General features: G+C 51.1%; 2 protein-coding genes across 4 annotated transcripts in view; one reads left to right on the top strand and one right to left on the bottom strand.

The window, feature by feature from the left end:
• Window positions 1–1399, bottom strand: part of CLPX (caseinolytic mitochondrial matrix peptidase chaperone subunit X) — a 19449-nt gene extending 18050 nt beyond the window's left edge. For both annotated transcript variants that reach the window (XM_075575301.1, XM_075575302.1), the window contains exon 1: window positions 1011–1399. In XM_075575301.1, coding sequence (XP_075431416.1) covers window positions 1011–1365 — 355 coding nt within the window. In that variant the 5' untranslated portion in view covers window positions 1366–1399. The remainder of the gene's footprint in view (window positions 1–1010) is intronic.
• On the top strand, window positions 922–21520 carry SPG21 (SPG21 abhydrolase domain containing, maspardin). Of its 2 annotated transcripts, none has more exons than XM_075575310.1 (10): window positions 922–1182; window positions 3605–3736; window positions 7981–8069; window positions 10882–11043; window positions 13114–13194; window positions 15456–15601; window positions 16922–17030; window positions 17904–18011; window positions 18640–18780; window positions 19750–21520. In XM_075575310.1, the coding sequence occupies exons 3-10, from the start codon at window positions 8007–8009 to the stop codon at window positions 19870–19872; spliced, it is 933 nt and encodes a 310-aa protein (XP_075431425.1). In that variant the 5' UTR covers window positions 922–1182; window positions 3605–3736; window positions 7981–8006; the 3' UTR covers window positions 19873–21520. The 2 variants fall into 2 exon arrangements, with proteins under 2 accessions (XP_075431425.1, XP_075431424.1); XM_075575309.1 differs by having other exon boundaries at window positions 3523–3736.

The raw sequence follows: 21520 nt of genomic DNA, 5'->3' as shown, positions 1-21520 counted from the left end.
GACCTGGAATTAGCCGTTAATAAAGTAATGGCGCTCATGTAATGTACGTGCAGCCCCTGGGTGCATTAGAAACGTATACAATACTCACCAAGAACAGCACTCTGTGTTAGTATATCATATTTATATAGGGAGTCAGTGCCCTACAAATTCTCATTGTTAAAACTTCCTGTTCAACCCACTTGTGAAACTTTGTATATTATCTCTGTGTACCAACTTGTTAAGTCTGTAAAGGGCTGTGTACATTGATGGCACTATATAAATATACATGTGTGCAGCTATAATATATTTATGAATAAAGGAAACATGTTGGTATTGAGTATGTGCGCTAGGACTATTTGATGCAGAGTTAGAAGTATTACACTATGTGCCCATGTACGTAGCAACAAGCAAATAGTCAGAGCACAAAAAACAGGTTGTCACTACACATACACAACACTAACACACTCACAGGTTGTCACCCAACTCACATGCACAGGGACACAGCAGTGTCACAGGCTACACACACAGTGACAAGCACAATCACACAGCAATAACACGCAGATTAACCCATCCCAGCCGCCAACAGTAGCACAAACACACAGGCTGTCACTTCGCCATGCACAGCAAATAACACAAACCCCCCCCCCCCCCTCCCACACAGCATAGAGTTTGTCACTCCCCGCAGTGTCACATATAGCATCGTTTGTAACCCCTAGTGTCACGCACACAGCACTGTCACCCTCAGTGTCACACAAAGCAGAGTTTGTCACACACAGCAGTTTGTCACCCCCCCTCCCCTCCGTGTCGCACACAGCAGTTTGTCACCCCCCCCCCCCCCGTGTCACACACAGCATTGTCACCCGTGTCACACACACACAGCATAGTTTGTCACCCCCCTTCCCCCAAGTGTCACACACACACACACACACGTCACCCTCAGGGTGCAGGCAGCAATGACAGGCACACATTCTCTCCTCCTCCCTCCCACGGGGGTGCCCCGCCAGTGACACTCAGCCCCCCGGGCCGCTCACCTCTGTGCAGGGAGCTCCTGAGGATCCGGGCCGCGCAAGAGCAGCCGCTGCCAGACATGTCCCCGCGGGGAGTGGGGGCGAGACCCGAGCGAAGGAGCGGCGAGCAACGCGAGGGCAGGGCTCGGACAGAGCCGTCAGCAACAGGGCCCGAGTGTGCCGTCAGCCGGCTGAGGTGAGACAAGCAGCCAATCAGCGAGGCGGGCCAGAGAAAGTGACGGTCGCGCGTGCGTCTCACATCTCGATTCCGCCGGGACAGCGCGGTTTTCATGGCAACGTGCGTTTCACGCCTCGGGATAGTCCAGGAAGGTATCTGGGTGGCACGCATAATCGCAGCCTGGCGGTAAACGGCGGCCATCTTTGTTGTAGGCAAACCATCTGGAATGCAGGGCCAGAAAGTGTTAAATGTTATGACGGAAAAACGCATAAAACAAGTTAGCGGCAAAAAAATAATAAAAATAAGTAAATTCCAACATTCTCCAGTATTTCAAGCAAGATAAAATCGATGTAAATATATCATGTTAATGAATGGTGGTATTTAAAGCCCTGAATGTAGGTGTCTGCGTTGGGATGGGGATTGCAGGTTTGTATCTGTGTGATATAAATCCAAGTTTTACCATTTTTGTATCGACTTCACTTAAACGTCAACAATCTTTTGCCAGTGTCAAAGATGGCCGCGGTGGGTAAAATGACAGACTCATCGCCTTCTTCCTGACTTCCAGCACCCACGTGCTTCTACTGCTCACAGCTTCACCCGCAGGGCATGCCGGTTATTGTAGTCCAATTCCGTATGTAAAATCTGCAGCCTACAATGCAGAATATTATTCTGATGGAGATGTCTAAACTCTCAGATTTTCAGCATTTACTTGTATTCATTTTTAAAATAAGTAAAAATAAATAACATTAACAACTTGAAATATATAAAATATACATAAATCTGGAAGCAACATCAGCACTTTAGGCTGCACTTATAGTGCCGTCAACGCGACGTCGCGTCAAAACAAATGCATGGTCACCGTTGCGTGTGCTTATAGTAAGCGTGACGCGACGGAGCGACGGCTTGGTCGCAATCGCTGGAAGTCTTCTCAATTTGATTTTTCCAGCGACCGTAGCCTGATGTCGCCGTCACGTCGCCGACACTATAAGCGCAGCCTTATTGTATTGTATTGTATGTCTTTATTTATATAGCGCCATTAATGTACATAGCGCTTCACAGTAGTAATACACGTGGTAATCAAATAAATAACAGATAATATAAATAACAGATCATGGGAATAAGTGCTTCAGACATAAAAGTAACATTAAGGAAGAGGAGTCCCTGCCCCGAGGAGCTTACAATCTAATTGGTAGGTAGGGAGAACGTACAGAGACAGTAGGAGGGAGTTCTGGTAAGTGCGTCTGCAGGGGGCCAAACTTTATGTATCATGTGTTCAGAATGTTCACAGTGCTATTCATACGCTTCTTTAAGCAAGTGTGTCTTAAGGTGTGTCTTAAGGTGGATAGAGAGGGTGCTAGTCGGGTACTGAGGGGAAGGGCTTTGCAGAGGTGTGGGGCAGTCAGTGAAAAAGGTTTAAGGCGGGAGAGGGCTTTAGATAAAAAGGGGGTCGAAAGAAGACATCCTTGAGAAGAACGCAAGAGTCTGAATGGTGCATAGTGAGAAATTAAGGCTGAGAAATTAAGGCTGAAATTAAGGTGAGAAATTAAGGCTGAGGGGCAGAAGAGTGTAAAGCTTTAAAAGTGAGGAGAAGAATGGAGTGTGAGATGCGGGATTTGATTGGAAGCCAGGAGAGGGATTTCAGGAGGGGAGATGCTGAGACAGATCTAGGAAAGAGTAGCGTGACTCTGGCAGCAGCATTTAGGATAGATTGTAGGTATTATAGGATTATTAGGATAAGGTTTATAGGTTTCAGGTGCTGTTTCCCCCCTCAATCTCACTGGTTTTGACCCTTAAAAAGTGGGGGGGGGGGGCAGATATAACACGTTGCTGGCCCCTCTCGCAGCTAAGTAGTTATAAGGACATGGGAAGCTGGAAGTAGGGACGCTGTGAGGTGCTGCAGCCCCCCTCAGTTAATACATTTACATCATGGTAATGTACAATATGCATGTTATTGATTTTATATGTACAGCATATTAATACTCCCTGCACTCCTGTTGTATAAGGCTACGCTTACAGTGCCAGTGACTTCAGGCTGGAAAAATCAAATTGAGATGAGTTCCAGCGATCGCGACCAAGCCGCCGTGCCGCACTTACTATAAGCGCACGCGACGGCGGCAATGCATTGCGTCGTCGCCGGCACTATAAGCGCAGGCTAAGGCTGCCGTTTTCTGCCACATCCCCAAATTGTTTCCAAACATAAATAAAAGGAAATGTAATGTATACTTGTAATTCCTATTAATTACACCATGTTATTACAATGATACATTACATTTATTTTTATTTATTTAATAACAGTTCTTGTAAATCAGAATAGTTTATAACGTGTCAGAGCTGCCTCTTGTTTGACTGTCCTTGTAGGACTGAGTGCAGCACGTGACCAGCCTGAGCACGTGACCAGCATGAGCGCGTGACCAGACTTAGCACGTGTTTGACCCCCCAGGCGGATGACGTCACTCAGCTGGGCATCACGTGACAGAACCCGGAAGCGCGTGCAGCTGAGGAGGAGGAGGGGGCGTTGTGCGATTTGAGCGACCCGGACCAAGCGGCGCTGGTAACCGCTCCGACCGAGGAGGTAATGCGGTGCAACGTGCTGCATGGAGAGTGTGACAGGAGCTGCAACGTGCTGCAGGAGTGTGTGACAGGAGCTGCAACGTGCTGCAGGGGTGTGTGACAAGAGCTGCAACGTGCTGCAGGAGTGTGTGACAGGAGCTGCAACGTGCTGCAGTAGTGTGTGTGACAGGAGCTGCAACGTGCTGCAGTAGTGTGTGTGACAAGAGGTGCAACGTGCTGCTGGAGTGTGTGACACAGGAGGTGCAACGTGCTGCAGGAGTGTGTGACAGGTGGTGCAACGTGCTGCAGGAGTTTGTGACACAGGAGGTGCAACGTGCTGCAGGAGTGTGTGACACGGGAGGTGCAACGTGCTGGAGGAGTGTGTGCCACGGGAGGTGCAACGTGCTGGAGGAGTGTGTGACACGGGAGTTGCAACGTGCTGCAGGTGTGTGTGTGACGGGAGGTGCAACGTGCTGCAGGAGTGTGTATGACACGGGAGGTGCAACGTGCTGCAGGAGTGTGTATGACACGGGAGGTGCAACGTGCTGCAGGAGTGTGTGTGACACGGGAGGTGCAACGTGCTGCAGGAGTGTGTGTGACACGGGAGGTGCAACGTGCTGCAGGAGTGTGCGTGACACGGGAGGTGCAACGTGCTGCAGGAGTGTGCGTGACACGGGAGGTGCAACGTGCTGCAGGAGTGTGCGTGACACGGGAGGTGCAACGTGCTGCAGGAGTGTGCGTGACACGGGAGGTGCAACGTGCTGCAGGAGTGTGCGTGACACGGGAGGTGCAACGTGCTGCAGGAGTGTGCGTGACACGGGAGGTGCAACGTGCTGCAGGAGTGTGTGTGACACAGGAGGTGCAACGTGCTGCAGGAGTGTGTGTGACACGGGAGGTGCAACGGGCTGCAGGAGTGTGTGTGACACGGGAGGTGCAACGGGCTGCAGGAGTGTGTGTGACACAGGAGGTGCAACGTGCTGCAGGAGTGTGTGTGACACGGGAGGTGCAACGGGCTGCAGGAGTGTGTGTGACACAGGAGGTGCAACGTGCTGCAGGAGTGTGTGTGACACAGGAGGTGCAACGTCTGCTGCAGGAGTGTGTGACACAGGAGTTGCGACATGCTGCAGGGGCAGTGTGACAGAAGTTGCGATGTGCTGCAGGGGATGTGTGACAGAAGAGGTGATGTGCTATAGGGGGTGTGTGACACAGGAGGTGCAACCCTCTGCACGGGGAGTATGATAAAGGAGGTGTGACGTGCTCCAGGGGGCGTGTGACACAGGAGGGGTGACATGCTGCAGGACAATGGGATACAGTCAATGCCAGGGAAGAATTGGGCTACAATCAATAAATTCCAAAGTTCCCAGCCCGGCCGTGAAAGATCCCGAGATATCGATTTAATGATCACACCGTCTCATACGGTCAAATTTCTTGCCGCACTGTGTCATTATGCTGATGTGTGGGTCTGTTTAACATGAGATCTTCAACTAAATACAGGGACTGATCCAGTGAGGGGTTCTGATTTACCCCGGAGGCACTTTAGGAATTAACCCCCTCACTGCTAGAGGCATATTCCCTACAAGGAGCCTCTCTTTTACATGAACCAATCTCTAAAGACTCCATCAGTAATCACGTTTATCCAAGTTCCTATAAAACTGATTAGAAGCCGAGATGAGTATCACATGAATTACTGAGCGGTGGGTTTGGGGCGAGCCGCGGGTTTGTGCCGGTGATTTTGGGCGAGCCGCGGGTTTGTGCCGGTGATTTTGGGCGAGCTGCTGGTTGGTGCCAGTGATTTTGGGGTGAGCCATTGGTTGGTGCCGGTGATTTTGGGGCGAGCCACTGGTTGGTGCCGGTGATTTGGGGGCGAGCCACTGGTTGGTGCCGGTGATTTTGGGGCGAGCCGCAAGTTGGTGCCGGTGATTTTGGGGCGAGCCGCAAGTTGGTGCCGGTGATTTTGGGGCGAGCCGCAAGTTGGTGCCGGTGATTTTGGGGCGAGCCGCAAGTTGGTGCCGGTGATTTTGGGGCGAGCCGCGGGTTGGTGCCGGTGATTTTGGGGCGATCCACGGGTTGGTGCCGGTGATTTTGGGGCGAGCCGCGGGTTGGTGCCGGTGATTTTAGGATCGAGCCGCGGGTTGGTGCCGGTGATTTTGCGGCGATCCGCGGGTTGGTGCCGGTGATTTTGGGGCGAGCCGCGGGTTGGTGCCGGTGATTTGGGATCGAGCCGCGGGTTGGTGCTGGTGATTTGGGGGCGAGCCGCGGGTTGGTGCCGGTGATTTGGGGGCGATCCACTGGTTGGTGCCGGTGATTTTGGGGCGAGCCACTTGTTGGTGCCGGTGATTTTGGGGCGAGCCGCGGGTTGGTGCCGGTGATTTTGGGGCAAGCCGCGGGTTGGTGCCGGTGATTTTGGGGCGAGCCGCGGGTTGGTGCCGGTGATTTTGCGGCGATCCGCGGGTTGGTGCCGGTGATTTTGGGGCGAGCCGCGGGTTGGTGCCGGTGATTTTGCGGCGAGCCGCGGGTTGGTGCCGGTGATTTGGGGGCGAGCCGCGGGTTGGTGCCGGTGATTTGGGGGCGAGCCGCGGGTTGGTGCCGGTGATTTTGGGGCGAGCCGCGGGTTGGTGCCGGTGATTTTGGGGCGAGCCGCGGGTTGGTGCCGGTGATTTTGGGCCGAGCCGCGGGTTGGTGCCGGTGATTTTGGGGCGAGCCGCGGGTTGGTGCCGGTGATTTTGGGCCGAGCCGCGGGTTGGTGCCGGTGATTTTGGGCCGAGCCGCGGGTTGGTGCCGGTGATTTTGGGCCGAGCCGCGGGTTGGTGCCGGTGATTTTGGGCCGAGCCGTGGGTTGGTGCCGGTGACTTTGGGCCGAGCCGCGGGTTGGTGCCGGTGACTTTGGGCCGAGCCGCGGGTTGGTGCCGGTGATTTTGGGCTGAGCCGCGGGTTGGTGCCGGTGATTTTTGGCCGAGCCGCGGGTTGGTGCCGGTGACTTTGGGCCGAGCCGCGGGTTGGTGCCGGTGATTTTGGGCCGAGCCGCGGGTTGGTGCCGGTGATTTTGGGCCGAGCCGCGGGTTGTGCCAGGGCCGGACCCCCTGTTATATCCCCCCTCTTGTCCCGCTGCCAGGACTTGAGTTAGGTGAATGTGTTTGTTGTTAAAAATATGTGAATTTTTCAAGTTCAAACACTCGGGCAAAATGGTTAAAATGATTTTTCTGCACCAAATACCGAGCACAGTGATTGGGATTAACGCGTCTCGCTGTATTACATAACCTGCCTCATTCCTCAGCACACCAGTCCTGGGCTTTGTCTCTGCTCTACTTCTGTAATTTGCTTCCTGTTTATCGCCTCTATTATGTGTAAATCTAACACACTGCCACCTGCCCCCTACTAATTACTCGGGGTGAGAGGTGGCTGTGTGCGTCGCACTAAATTACCTTAAACGTGAATTTGTCAGCAGATAATTATCAGTTGGCCCACTCCTCTTCTTTTTGCCTTTTCTCTAATTAGTTTTTTCTTTCTTTTTTGGCCGTTTCCCTTGTACTTATCCCATATATTTTTCGCAGTCCTTTACTACATCCACCTTTGCTGGGAAGCTACGCCATGTACCCACTACCCTTTCTGTCTTTTTAAAGTATTCCCACCTGCGTCTGCCGCGCGCCTCTCTTTCCTGTTGTATGCTACCGTTCTCCTATTTATTTCATCGGGTATGTTGACATCCTTTTTAAAATTTCCTTACTTTAAAAGAAAATAAATAAATAACATTTTGGTCCTAGTAAGATCATCTACTAGACCTTCGACTCAGCCACCTGTGCTGAAGCAGGGATATCCTTAACACCTGACCTGTTGGTGGCCCTTAAGGACTGGGGTTGGCCACTCCTGGGCAGGATATTTGCAAAGTTGATGCATTTTCACAGGTCTTCAAAGGGAGCACCTATATAAATGGTTTGTAGATTGTAAGCTCTTCGGAGCAGGGATTCTCTTGCTAATTACCTGTTGCGCTTATCCTTGTGATTTGTGCTTTGTTTACCTGTGTTGCAATGTTGTAAACTGTGGCGTTATAAACATTATACATCAATGTATTCAGAGGGAACCACCCCATTAGGGGTTAAAGCGATATTGTACAAAGCGCCCATTTATTGGGGCTTCCCGAACGGCCGCTTGGGGCAATATAGAATGACCCCGTAAATATCAGATCTCCAGCAGCACAGATAAGGAGGGAAGTGGCCACACTGTGTGTGTGTGTGTGTTGAAATCACATGTCTGATGTCTCCCTTGCAGATCTGCGTCGCCATACACTAACCATCATGGGAGCCATCAAAATCTCCCCGGATTATAACTGGTTCCGTAGCACTGTACCCCTGAAAAAGGTAAGTGGGGTTTAAGTGACTATCTGGGCAGAATCTGGGGTTATTGGTCACTGTAAAGTTTCCTTTCCTGCGGATTAACATATATAATAGGAAAGTTTTGATGTCTTAAGAGGGGTTTGTGTAGATACAGACTGGCATAGATGTTACAATCCTAATACTCAGAAGGGGGTGTGAGGGGGAGGAGGGCAGTTACCAGAGGTGCATCCTAATACTCAGAAGGGGGTGTGAGGGGGAGGAGTGCAGTTACCAGAGGTGCATCCTAATACTCAGAAGGGGGTGTGAGGGGGAGGAGGGCAGTTACCAGAGGTGCATCCTAATACTCAGAAGGGGGTGTGAGGGGGACAAGGGCGGTTACCAGAGGTGCATCCTAATACTCAGAAGCGGGTGTGAGGGGGAGGAGGGCGGTTACCAGAGGTGCATCCTAATACTCAGAAGGGGGTGTGAGGGGGAGGAAGGCGGTTACCAGAGGTGCATGGAGAAGTTTGCTAGTGCCGGAAATTTAACTCTTTCAGGCCCTGTTCATTGTATGTTTTATATTTCCTAATGTGATCATTAAAGCGTGTCATTTCGTGTTCTTATTGTGTATATAATATAGCCAGCTGTTGGTTTGTTACGGTACAAGCCCCGCCGCTATCGCCCCCTCCAGTATTTGTATTTACGACGCGCAGTCGCGCAGGGCTTTCACGCAGACATAGCGCCAAAATACATGGTTGAAGGTCAATGTTACACTGGGTTATGTGCTGCAGATACCCTAAAGCTGGGGGCTCAACTGCAGTCCTCAAGCCCCCACCCGGTCAGGATATCCCTGCTTCAGCACTGGTGGCTCAATCAGGGACTCTGATTGAGCCACCTGTGCTGAAGCTGGGATATCCTAAAAACCTGACCTGTTGGGGGGTGAGGGGGGGTTGAGCACCCCTGCTCTAAGGGGCAGGTTTAATTTAAACAGCCCCCTTTTACCTGTTGGGTATATTTAGTTTGTTTAGAGTGCTTGGTAACGCTACCGTCATGGTGCCTGCTCTGAAACGCAATGATGTCTCTTGCGGTCATCTTTCGCCTGTTCCTTATCCCTCCAAATAACGCTGCTGGCACTGTATCTCCTCACCTCCTACCCACTTCAAAGGCCAGGTTGATAAACACAGGAAATCACATAATCTTATTAGAAAAACTGGTCCGCTGCAGCACATGATTGTCCCGTGTCTGTGCAAAGTGCACATGGTGAGGGGGGATGGTGGCGGTGTCACTGTTAACTCCTTGGCTGCTAGAAAGTAAGCTGGGATACTGGGGGGGGGGGGGGAGGTAATGAGGAACATAGCTGCAGCCCTGTGATCAGTTCTGTCCCAGGGGCTCCCTGGAAGTAAGGAAGGGTCTCAGGCCGCGCTGCTGCTCCTGCACTGGGATGGGAGATTTAAAGCCAGAAACGGCTCCTGCGTTTTAGAGGGGAAGCCTAGGCCTGGCTGTTATATTATTCATCCCTGCGGGGAAACCTGCCCGACTGGGGCTTTTACATTAACCCATCTACTGCTAGAGGGGCCTGTAAAGCAAAATAAGGCATATATCTGGGTGCCAAGCACTGTGTGGCACGGAAGGAGTTAATCTAGGAGCCTCCAACATATAGGTGCACTTTATTTGCTATTGTGTCCATGTGGGATAGAGGGGCTTCCAGGCCAGTGACCCCCGACTAAAGGAGCCTCAGTTACACGTACCATTTACTGTATGCAGAGATCAGATTACCAATCGGATGAGTATTTATGGATTCCTCTGTATATACTCTTATACACACAGTAGGGGTGTTAAATTCCCACTAACCAGCTGATCGTTAGCACATAAGTCACCAGTCTGCTGATTTTAATTAGCTGAAACTTCAGCAGCCCCTGTTGGAAATAGGTATAGTGGATACAGCTGAATGTAATCGGTGCACAATATACAGCACAGGTGCCGTACCTGCTGAATGGTTTCAGTTGGAGGGTATCCAGTAGTAGACAAACTGATGTGTGTTGGGTGAGGCATGAATGTATAAGGGGGTAGAGCAAGTGTGGCCAACTGCAGTCCTCAAGGGCCACCAACAGGTCAGGTTTTTAGGATATCCCTGCTTCAGCATAGGTGGTGCAGTCGAAGATATCCTGAACCTGACCTGTTGGTGTCCCTTGAGGACTGGAGTTGCCCACCCCTGGGGTAGAGGGTAATGGAAGCTGATGTTGGGTGATACCTTGGCGTGTGGGTGTGCGGGACTGATGATGCATCTTTATTTCTTTTGTTTTTTTTTATTTGGGAATTTGCCTTTGTAAGTACAGGTGGTCTTCGCTTTTCCGATTCAATGTGTCCCGCCAACCGCCATCGGTTAACGGTCCGCCAGATTGCGGGTCCCATGTTAATTGGCGGCGGCCGTCGGAAAAGCGGGTCCGGCGGCGGATAATGCCTTCTAGCTTGGCGTGCCCGTGTGTTCTGGCTTGGCGTGCCCGTGTGTTCCGGCTTGGCGTGCCCGTGTGTTCTGGCTTGGCGTGCCCGTGTGTTCCGGCTTGGCGTGCCCGTGTGTTCCGGCTTGGCGTGCCCGTGTGTTCCGGCTTGGCGTGCCCGTGTGTTCCGGCTTGGCGTGCCCGTGTGTTCTGGCTTGGCGTGCCCGTGTGTGCCGGCTTGGCGTGCCCGTGTGTGCCGGCTTGGCGTGCCCGTGTGTTCTGGCTTGGCGTGCCCGTGTGTTCTGGCTTGGCGTGCCTGTGCAATGATCACGCAGCTTGTGCTGTGCACGCCGGGGGGAGGGGGGACACAGTTTGCGGTAGGTGAGGCCCAGCTTCAGGTCCTGTGCTCTGCCCTTCAGATCATAGTGGACGATGATGACAGTAAGGTGTGGTCTCTGTATGACGCCGGCCCCCGCACCGTGCGCTGCCCCATCATATTCTTGCCCCCGGTCAGCGGCACCGCAGACATCTTCTTCCACCAGATCCTGGCGCTGACCAGCTGGGGCTACCGAGTAATCGCTGTGAGTATGGAAAGCAAAGCTGTGCCGGCGAATGTTACCACTCGCGGTCACGTGGCACTGCCGGTGTGCGCCGTGCTTAGAAACCGTCTTTGATCTGAGAAGCTTGCAATCTGATTAAAGGACTTTGTGCTGGGACGTGGTCTCGATGAGGAGACTCCCACTTCAGAAGCCAGCGTTTTTTAATCAGAATGCAAGTGTTTCAGTTGAAGGGAATGATTTTAACCCCTTCAGAGCTGCTGCATAACTATTTCATATAGAGACACACATACCCTCCTCGTATATAGAGATCAGATACACATCCTCCTAGTATGCAGGCATCGGGGACACATACCTCTCACCACCTCCTAATACGCAGGCATCAGGGACACGTACCTCTCACCACCTCCTAATACGCAGGCATCAGGGACACGTACCTCTCACCACCTCCTAATACGCAGGCATCAGGGACACGTACCTCTCACCACCTCCTAATACGCAGGCATCAGACACGTACTTCTCACCTCCTAATATGCAGGCATCAGACACGTACTTCTCACCTCCTAATATGCAGGCATCAGACACGTACTTCTCACCTCCTAATACACAGGCATCAGGGACACGTACCTCTTACCTCCTCCTAAAACGCAGGCATTAGGGACACGTACCTCTCACCACCTCTTAATACGCAGGCATCAGACATGTACTTCTCACCTCCTAATACGCAGGCATCAGACACGTACTTCTCACCTCCTAATACGCAGGCATCAGACATGTACTTCTCACCTCCTAATACGCAGGCATCAGGGACACGTACCTCTCACCCCCTCCTAACACGCAGGTATCAGGGACACGTACCTCTCACCCCTCCTAATACGCAGACATCAGGGACACATACCTCTCACCCCTCCTAACACGCAGGCATCAGGGACACGTACCTCTCACCACCTCTTAATACGCAGGCATCAGACACGTACTTCTCACCTCCTAATATGCAGGCATCAGACACGTACTTCTCACCTCCTAATACGCAGGCATCAGACACGTACTTCTCACCTCCTAATATGCAGGCATCAGACACGTACTTCTCACCTCCTAATATGCAGGCATCAGACACGTACTTCTCACCTCCTAATACACAGGCATCAGGGACACATACCTCTTACCTCCTCCTAAAACGCAGGCATCAGGGACACGTACCTCTCACCACCTCTTAATACGCAGGCATCAGACACGTACTTCTCACCTCCTAATACGCAGGCATCAGACATGTACTTCTCACCTCCTAATACGCAGGCATCAGACACGTACTTCTCACCTCCTAATACGCAGGCATCAGACATGTACTTCTCACCTCCTAATACGCAGGCATCAGGGACACGTACCTCTCACCCCCTCCTAACACGCAGGCATCAGGGACACGTACCTCTCACCCCTCCTAATACGCAGACATCAGGGACACATACCTCTCACCCCTCCTAACACGCAGGCATCAGGGACACGTACCTCTCACCCCCTCCTAATACACAGGCATCAGGGACACTACCCTCTCACCCCTCCTAACACGCAGGCATCAGGGACACCCACCTCTCACCCCCTCCTAACACGCAGGCATCAGGGACACTTACCTCTCACCCCTCCTAATACACAGACATCAGGGACACATACCTCTCACCCCTCCTAATACACAGACATCAGGGACACATACCTCTCACCCCTCCTAATACACAGACATCAGGGACACATACCTCTCACCCCTCCTAATACACAGACATCAGGGACACGTACCTCTCACCCCTCCTAATACACAGACATCAGGGACACGCACCTCTCACCCCTCCTAATACGCAGGCATCAGGGACACTTACCTCTCACCCCTCCTAATACACAGACATCAGGGATACATACCTCTCACCCCTCCTAATACACAGACATCAGGGACACGTACCTCTCACCCCTCCTAACACATGGATTATACACAGGGCGCGTTACTCCTGCATCCTCTAAATGATACCACATTAGTGCAGGGTGTAAACCTTGGGACGGGTTATGTGTCAGGCGCTGATGTCTCCCGGCTTCTCCCTCCACTTTCAGCTTCAGTACCCAGTGTACTGGGACCACCTGGAATTCTGCGACGGCTTCCGAAAGCTTCTGGATGACTTGCACCTGGATAAGGTCAGTGTCTGGCGAGGCGGACCCCCCGGGGACTGTTTAGGGGGGAGGCGCTGCTGGCCCATTGGAGACCATAAGCAAAGACTGGTTTGGGGCTCTGCAATTATCACCTGGTTCTTACAACTGTACATCAGAGTTCTTCTTTTAATTGGGTGTAAATTAAACATTTCAAAATGTAAACAGTGTAACAGGCAACATGATGTTCTTAATTTAGATAAATAATATAAATTGCCCTTGAGTGCTTGTTGTGATGTTACATAATCTCACCACAGCGTCGCTGGTTTCATGAGTTTATCTGAATAGTTTGCCTGTCCTCTAAAATCTGCAGCTTCCTGTTACAAACCCTCTTCTTGTGATACTCTACGTGTGAGGGGCCGGGGTATTTATTGCCCCTGGGGAGGGGATATACTACGTGAGAAAACAGAAACCCAGTAAGGGCACTTGGCCACCTGCTGGATGGTTTGTGAATTAATTAAAAATAATTTGTTAATCAATATCCAGATAAAATAAGGGGTATTAAAACGAACATTAAACGCAATATTGATCCCAGTAAATAAACACTATGGTAGGTGTTTAGGATCAGCCGTAACGGCTATACGAATAGGGGGGACCAAACAGTGTCTCTACACCTATTCAAATACTAAACCCTTTTTTTTTTTTCTTAAAGCGGTGTAGTCTGTGGAAAGCTGCCCACTTGCCCTATAATCGGGCAGATACAATAGGGGGAAGTGAGCAACCACTAGTACTATGGAGATTCCTCTGGGGCAAACTCCCTGGTCCTACAGCAGAATCATTGCTAATAGTCTATACAAGTACCCTTGCCTGATCTGCCAGAACAATACGTGTGTGTGTGTGTGTGTGTGTGTGTGTGTGTGTGTGTGTGTGTGTGTGTGTGTGTGTGTGTGTGTGAAGCGTGTGTGTGTGTGAAGCGTGTGTGTGTGTGAAGCGTGTGTGTGTGTGAAGCGTGTGTGTGTGTGAAGCGTGTGTGTGTGTGAAGCGTGTGTGTGTGTGAAGCGTGTCTGGAGTAAAGCGCACGCTGCTTAGACGGTAGGACTCCTTATACTCAGACTGTAGAGACCTGTGTAAGGCTCTTAGCTGGGTAATCTTCAGTAGTAGCACAGCAGTTAATGATACAGATCATATATTATTAGCCCTGAGATGACAGTATATAGCGCATACGGAAATCTCTGCAGATAAAGGTAAATGCCCTCTGCATCACAAGCAGTAAATACGTCCTGTGCTACCTAGGTGGCCGGATAGTCACATGTCCAGTTTGCTCGGCGGTAAATCCTGCTGCCAGAGTTCTGGAGCGGAAGTGTCTGCCCGTAATGAGGATACAGTGACGCTCCCTCCAGTCCCTCTCCAGGCTCCCTCAGCCCCCCTCCAGGCTCCCTCAGCCCCCCTCCAGGCTCCCTCAGCCCCCCTCCAGGCTCCCTCAGCCCCCCTCCAGGCTCCCTCAGCCCCCCTCCAGGCTCCCTCAGCCCTCCTCCATGCTCCCTCAGCCCACCTCCAGGCTCCCTCAGCCCCCCTCCAGACTCCCTCCAGCCCCCCTCCAGGGTCTGGAGGGTAAAGCACAAAATCGTACATGCGCAAAAACTTGCAACTATGTTGCTTGTGGGTTCCATGCGGAGGCGTGGGAACTGTGCACGTGGGAACTGTGCACGTGGGAACTGTGCACGTGGGAACTGTGCACGTGGGAACTGTGCACGTGGGAACTGTGCACGTGGGAACTGTGCACGTGGGAGGGGATAAAGGACATCTCGTCTGCGGTGAAAGCGCTACAATGTTTGTAATTGCAATCAACCTAAAATGAAATATTTTTTTTAATAAATAGCTTGCCTGAACCAGGGGGGGGGGGGGGGGAGTTAGGGTGCGGGGGTCCCCCAACCTCTGACACCCCCTCATTCTCAAGCAACAAGAGTTGTCTATTTTTATAGTTTGGGGCCGCTGCCGGGGTCACCAAACATGGCTGCCGGGGGCAAGGCTGACCCAGTGGCTATTTTGTGTGCACCGGGCAAGTAGTGTTGCCTAGTCAACAAAACATCTTGTTACTCTGAAACGGGGATGTCCCCGGGAGTTGGGGGACCCCTTAGTTCAGGTTAGTATTAGTTCACTTGGATTGTTGCTACGTAATGGTAATGCTGCATTTGTGTTACAACAACAGAGAGGTTTAGCCACTTTTTAAAAGAGATAAAAAGTGTTGCTCCGCAGCACCTCACATCGTCGCACTTTAACCGCTGCTGGTATGTTCCACCCTGCATCAGGTTCATCTGTTTGGCGCGTCTCTCGGGGGCTTCCTGGCCCAGAAGTTTGCAGAGTACACACACAAATCCCCACGGGTTCAGTCCCTCATCCTCTGCAACTCGTTCAGCGACACGTCCATCTTCAACCAGACCTGGACAGCAAACAGGTGAGCTGGGGGGGTGGGGCAGCTGGCGGCACCCTAATACCACCGCCAGGGTAAGGGGCTCTCTCTAGTGAGGATAGGAAATCCGTGTGTATGTGTGTGCATCCCAAACCGGCTTCACTGTACCCCATTGTCACATCATACAGCAGTGATGCTGCAGACGAGGATTCTGGGTAGTGACCTGTAGACTAGTTCCATACTTGTGTGAAATATTCACCAGTATCACACACACTGTGCCTTATAGCAGAGGTGCTCGGCTCCAGTCCTCAAGCCCCTCCCCCCAAACAGTTCAGGTTTTCAATCAGTCCCAGCTTTAGCACAGGTGGTTCAATCAGAGGTGCAGTCTTTGACTGAGCCACCTGTGCTGAAGCTCTAATTTTGGGGGCAGTTTATTTGAATTAAATTGTGCACATTGTTCCCTTTTTGTTCAATTAAATATCAAACTCTGTCCTCAACGGACACCAACAGGCCAGGTTTTAGGGATATCTCTGCTTCAGCACAAGTGGCCCAATCAGTGACGCAGCCTGTTGGTGGCCCTTCAGGACTGGTCTAAGGCAGGGGTGCGCAAACTTTTTAGTCTGCGCCCCTTACTTTGTCACCGGCGTTTCTGACGTCACAACGTCATGTGACGATACCATGACGTCATGAGACCCCACGGCGTCAAATGCCATGGCGATGCGTCGCCAGACGCCGCAGGAGACGAGGTAACGGAACTTACAGAGGCCTTGCATGTGATTCCCCCGGCATTTAATTTAAATGCTTTGGGGAAGAGCGCGGGGCATCGGTAAGCCCAGCGCGCCCCAAGTTTGCGCCCCCCTGCTCTAAGGGTAAGTGGAGCGGATGAAAGGATAACGGTAGATTTAACACGTTTTGAAAGCGAGATCTCACAATTCTACATAAGAAACAGACAATTATGCACCAAATATTTTCAGTAAACATTATTTTATTTATTTTGTTAGTAAAGTGCAATTTGATACTCTTGGTGACATATTAGCAAGTATGTTTGAGTCAACACTTAGGGTCAATTTCAACCAGTTTTCGGGCTCCCACAAGGAAATAGACGTGACCCCTTCATGTTCCCCAGGTGTGTGGCTCTGTAATGGGAGGTATGACACCTGTGTCTCAGAACAGGTAACCAGCCACAGAATTGTGTGGGAAAGAAATCCCCGCTCTGAAAATGACTGATAGTTAAAAGTAGTGTCTCTCACAGGCCCCTGTAGAAGTGAGGGGGTTAAGTAAAGGTAATATAACCTCTCCTGTGCACCTTTTCACGGCTGCTGTTGGAGAGGCTGAGTGCTCTGCGGTTCTCCCCCGTTCCCCCAGCTTCTGGCTCATGCCGGCGTTCATGCTGAAGAAGATCGTCCTGGGGAACTTCGCGTCCGGTCCCGTGGATCCAGTGATGGCCGACGCCATCGATTTCATGGTGGACCGGGTATGAGCGCTTCCTGTATCCGTTGTTAGAGGTGCTTCTTATTTAACCGGCAGCAGCAGTAGAGACACGGCAGGTACGGTCTCCATCCAGCCCGTGCGTCTTCCAGAGACCGGACAGATCCGCGAAAACGTTAGTGTCCCTCAATAATCCTTATGCTGCGGACCAAGTAATATCCTACATACATAAATCAGTTCTGTACTATGAGAAAATACTTGTAGCATTTTTCTTAATGTATTATAATGTAACAAGCATTTTTTGTTCCTTTAGCAACCATTCAGTCACACATCCCCTTCCTCTTCTGAAACAGGCTCTGGCACGCCCCTTTTTGAGCCCCGCCCTCTCTCTAGCAGTGCACCAATTATATCTAGTGACTGCCTGGTCACATGATCTTCCCCACAGAACTTTGCATCTTTGGTCCTCTTCTGCTGCACTGACAGCCATTTAGTGAACCCCTGAGCCGAATCTTTGCCGATCGATCGGCAACTTAGCTAATTACTTATTTTGTGGATTGTATTGCTACACATATTAAAGGGAAAAACTGATGAAATGATTGGACTGATGCTTTAAACCCCATTAAAGGAAAGCACTCTGCTTTGTTATTCCTGTGCGTTAGAGGGCGGCGCGGGTGGACACCCCACAGATTCACCATTGACACTGAAGATTTGGATCATTTTAGGTTATATTTAAAGGTGTAGAGAGGTACTGGGCAGTGCAATTGTCCTATTTGCTCCGATAAAACACAGATGCCTTGCAGTCCTCTCTGGTGGTGGGGAGTAAGCATCCCGCTGTATCTCAGTGACACAGATACATGGAGATCAGTCTGCAGGTTGGTGAGTGGTTTGAAGTCTCTCCCTCTCTCCCGCTTTGCTCCAGCTGGAGAGCCTGACCCAGAGTGACCTGGCTTCCCGCCTCACCCTGAACTGTCAGAACTCCTACGTGGAACCCCACAAGATCCAGAACATCGTAGTGACCATCATGGATGTGAGTGTGTCCTGTGAGTGTGTCCTGTGAGTGTGTCCTGTGAGTGTGTCCTGTGAGTGTGTCCTGTGAGTGTGTCCTGTGAGTGTGTCCTGTGAGTGTGTCCTGTGAGTGTGTCCTGTGAGTGTGTCCTGTGAGTGTGTCCTGTGCTCCCCTAGTGAGGCCGTCTGGATCAGCTACCCATGTACTCCCTGTATCTGCTGAGAGGCCTGGAACATGAGATGCTGTGTGTCTGTGCAACGTATCTCTCTCCCTCTCTCCCTCTTTCCTCCTCTCTCTCTCCCTAGAGGGGGAACCACGTAAATCTATACTTTGTCTCTTTACCGAAAAAGGGATCTATTGGGGGGGGGGGGAGGAAGAATAGGTAAAATCATAAAGCAACTTAAATCTCCAACGAATTGGCTTTTATATCTTGTTTTAACCACTTCAGAGCATTGAGCGACAATCCACTCTGGCAGTGAAAGGGTTCCTTATCCCCCCCCCCATGTATTTATTACTTGCTCAGCCTATTCCGTAAGGGATGTATTATTCCTGACTGGCGCACACGGAACGCCTTTTATATTATCCCCGCAATGACTCGGTACTGACTCGGGGAGCAGCTAAAGACAGTTGGGGGGTCTGCCCTCTGCAGGTGTTCGATCAGAGCGCACTTTCCACGGACGCCAAAGAAGAGATGTACAAGTTGTACCCCAACGCCCGGAGAGCCCACCTGAAAACCGGAGGGAACTTCCCCTACCTGAGCAGAAGCGCCGAGGTCAACCTGTACGTGCAGGTAAGATCTGTCCTGCTCACGCCACACTGCGAGCCCCTCGGTCAGAGAGAGGGTCCAGTTACATTCTGTAGTTTTGTAAATTGAAGTCCGAAAACCTCCACCGATGACCCCCACTATGCTGCGGTATAGGTGAGATGGTGCGGTATAGGTGAGATGGTGCGGTATAGGTGAGATGGTGCGGTATAGGTGAGATGGTGAGATGGTGCGGTATAGTTGAGATGGTGCGGTATAGGTGAGATGGTGCGGTATAGGTGAGATGGTGCGGTATAGGTGAGATGGTGCGGTATAGGTGAGATGGTGCGGTATAGGTGAGATGGTGCGGTATAGGTGAGATGGTGCGGTATAGGTGAGATGGTGGGGTATAGGTGAGATGGTGGGGTATAGGTGAGATGGTGGGGTATAGGTGAGATGGTGGGGTATAGGTGAGATGGTGGGGTATAGGTGAGATGGTGGGGTATAGGTGAGATGGTGGGGTATAGGTGAGATGGTGCGGTATAGGTGAGATGGTGCGGTATAGGTGAGATGGTGCGGTATAGGTGAGATGGTGCGGTATAGGTGAGATGGTGCGGTATAGGTGAGATGGTGCGGTATAGGTGAGATGGTGCGGTATAGGTGAGATGGTGCGGTATAGGTGAGATGGTGCGGTATAGGTGAGATGCTGCGGTATAGGTGAGATGCTGCGGTATAGGTGAGATGCTGCGGTATAGGTGAGATGCTGCGGTATAGGTGAGATGGTGACGCGGCTCCTACGTTACAGGGCCTGGCGTTCCGTTATGATGTTTTATTCTTACGATATTTACCAATTGTTTAAGGGAATATTTGATATTAATTTTCTCTGAAATTAAAGCTCCTGGAAGGACTTGTGAGAAATTAGATTAAATGAGGGATAATAAAGGCCGTTCCCCACCGGTGACGCGGGACGGCCTGGCTGGGGCTGGCAGTGAGCGCTCTGTTTTTTGGTTTTGTCAGATTCACCTGCGGCAGTTCCATGGCACCAGATACGCCGCCATAGACCCGGCCATGGTGAGCGCAGAGGAGCTGGAGGTCCAGAAAGGCAGCGACGCCCCCAGCGCCGGCCAAGAGCAGGGTTAAGCCTCACCCCTCCTCCTCCTCCCTGCCGGGAGACTGACCGCATCCAGCGTTTTGTGCTGAATCAGATTCTTCATAGAAACTCAACCACGGACCCAAGATACAGACCACTAAATTCCTCCCGAAGATCGGCCCCATTCTGGGGGCAGCTCTTTTTAACCCTGTGTGGGTATTATCCGGATCTCCGTGTTCCCACCAAAGCCTTTCAATCACATTACCAGTGTTTTACGTGTACCAGATGCAGGATCCAGGAGGGAAGGAAACGTTTTCTCCGAATGCAAACCGCCTCTCTCTTCCTGGAGATACGGTGTGTCTGTCTGCGTCTCGTCTCCGGAAGCGAGTCAGACAGCTCTCGCCAAGTGTCCCGTCCATCTATATCAATAACTATTAAATCACTTGTTTAACAGTGGCTCGCTGGGTGCTGCTGCAGCTGTAAAGACTGTTATTTAAATAGCTGACCCTCCTGAGTTTGGTCCGAGATCCTGACACATGCGGGCGAGAAGTGTGTCCATGGACAGCAGCGATGATGGGATTCAGTGTAGCTGAGCGTCCAGCTTTTAACCTGTACTGGAAGGGTTTGCAGTGCCTGGCGTTGTGCCGCTGGTCACTCCGGCATTGAAGGATTCATTTCCAAACCTACCTTTCCACTTTATATTTTTTTCCTGTCCTAATAAAATCTCCCCCCCCCCCCCTTTTTTTTTTAAAATACAAACTGCAGAAATCTTTGCCACGTGGCACCCAAAGATTTCCATCTTAACTCCACTTTCTCCTCCCGGCTCTGGGACTGAGACAGGAGCCTGGTGACTGAAACCTGAGTACTGTCCTTACGGAGCGGTTCCGGTCCTGTTGGGTGTCTTGTTAATAAGCAAACTGACCACCTGCATTGAATAGTTCTTTTAATAATACATTTCAAAGTGTCAATCAGTGCAGCAGTGACCGTCATATAGGTCAGGGGTGCTGAACTCCAGTCCTCATGCCCTGCCCCCCCAGCAGGCCAGGTTTTCAGGATATCCCTGCTTCAGCACAGGTGGCTCAATCGGTACCTGCTTCAGCATAGGTGGCCTCTTAGCCACCTGTGCTGAAGCTGGGATATCCTGAAAACCTGACCTGTTGGTGGCCCTTGAGGACAGAAGTTGGGGGGGGGGCCCACCTCCCCTCCTTATTTACGGCATTATAACACATTTTTGATGGGGGAAGATTGAAATATCCATTAGTATATTCAGTACAGTTGCAGAAGAGATCATGTGGTGTGTAAGAAATGCCTCTCCGGGCCACGAGAAGCTACGCAGGTCCAAGTGCCTTATTGCATGTTAGGTCCAGTGTCCAAGGCTTCATTTGTTTTCTTGTTTTCCTGGAATAAACTGTATATATTGCATATGTAAATGAAGTAGGAATTTGTCGCTTCTGCTGTGGTTACAAATCTTTGTTACGTGATGCCTGGAAGTGCCAATATTACAATAATCTGCCAGAGGACCTTTTTTTGCTGGACTTGTAGTATTTCAGTTTATATAAACCTCTGTATTAGATTATACAAGGGGCCGTTTCCCAAGCAGCGTGTGTGTGTGTGTATATATAGTGTTTACATTTTGATAGTATGAATTATTTGATAGTTTTGAATAAAACAGTGCTGTGAATTCTTTTTGCTCCATAA

This window comes from Ascaphus truei, chromosome 18 (genome assembly GCF_040206685.1).
Source record: "Ascaphus truei isolate aAscTru1 chromosome 18, aAscTru1.hap1, whole genome shotgun sequence".
NCBI classification, from domain to species: domain Eukaryota; kingdom Metazoa; phylum Chordata; class Amphibia; order Anura; family Ascaphidae; genus Ascaphus; species Ascaphus truei.
This window is presented reverse-complemented; position numbering and strand designations above follow the sequence as displayed.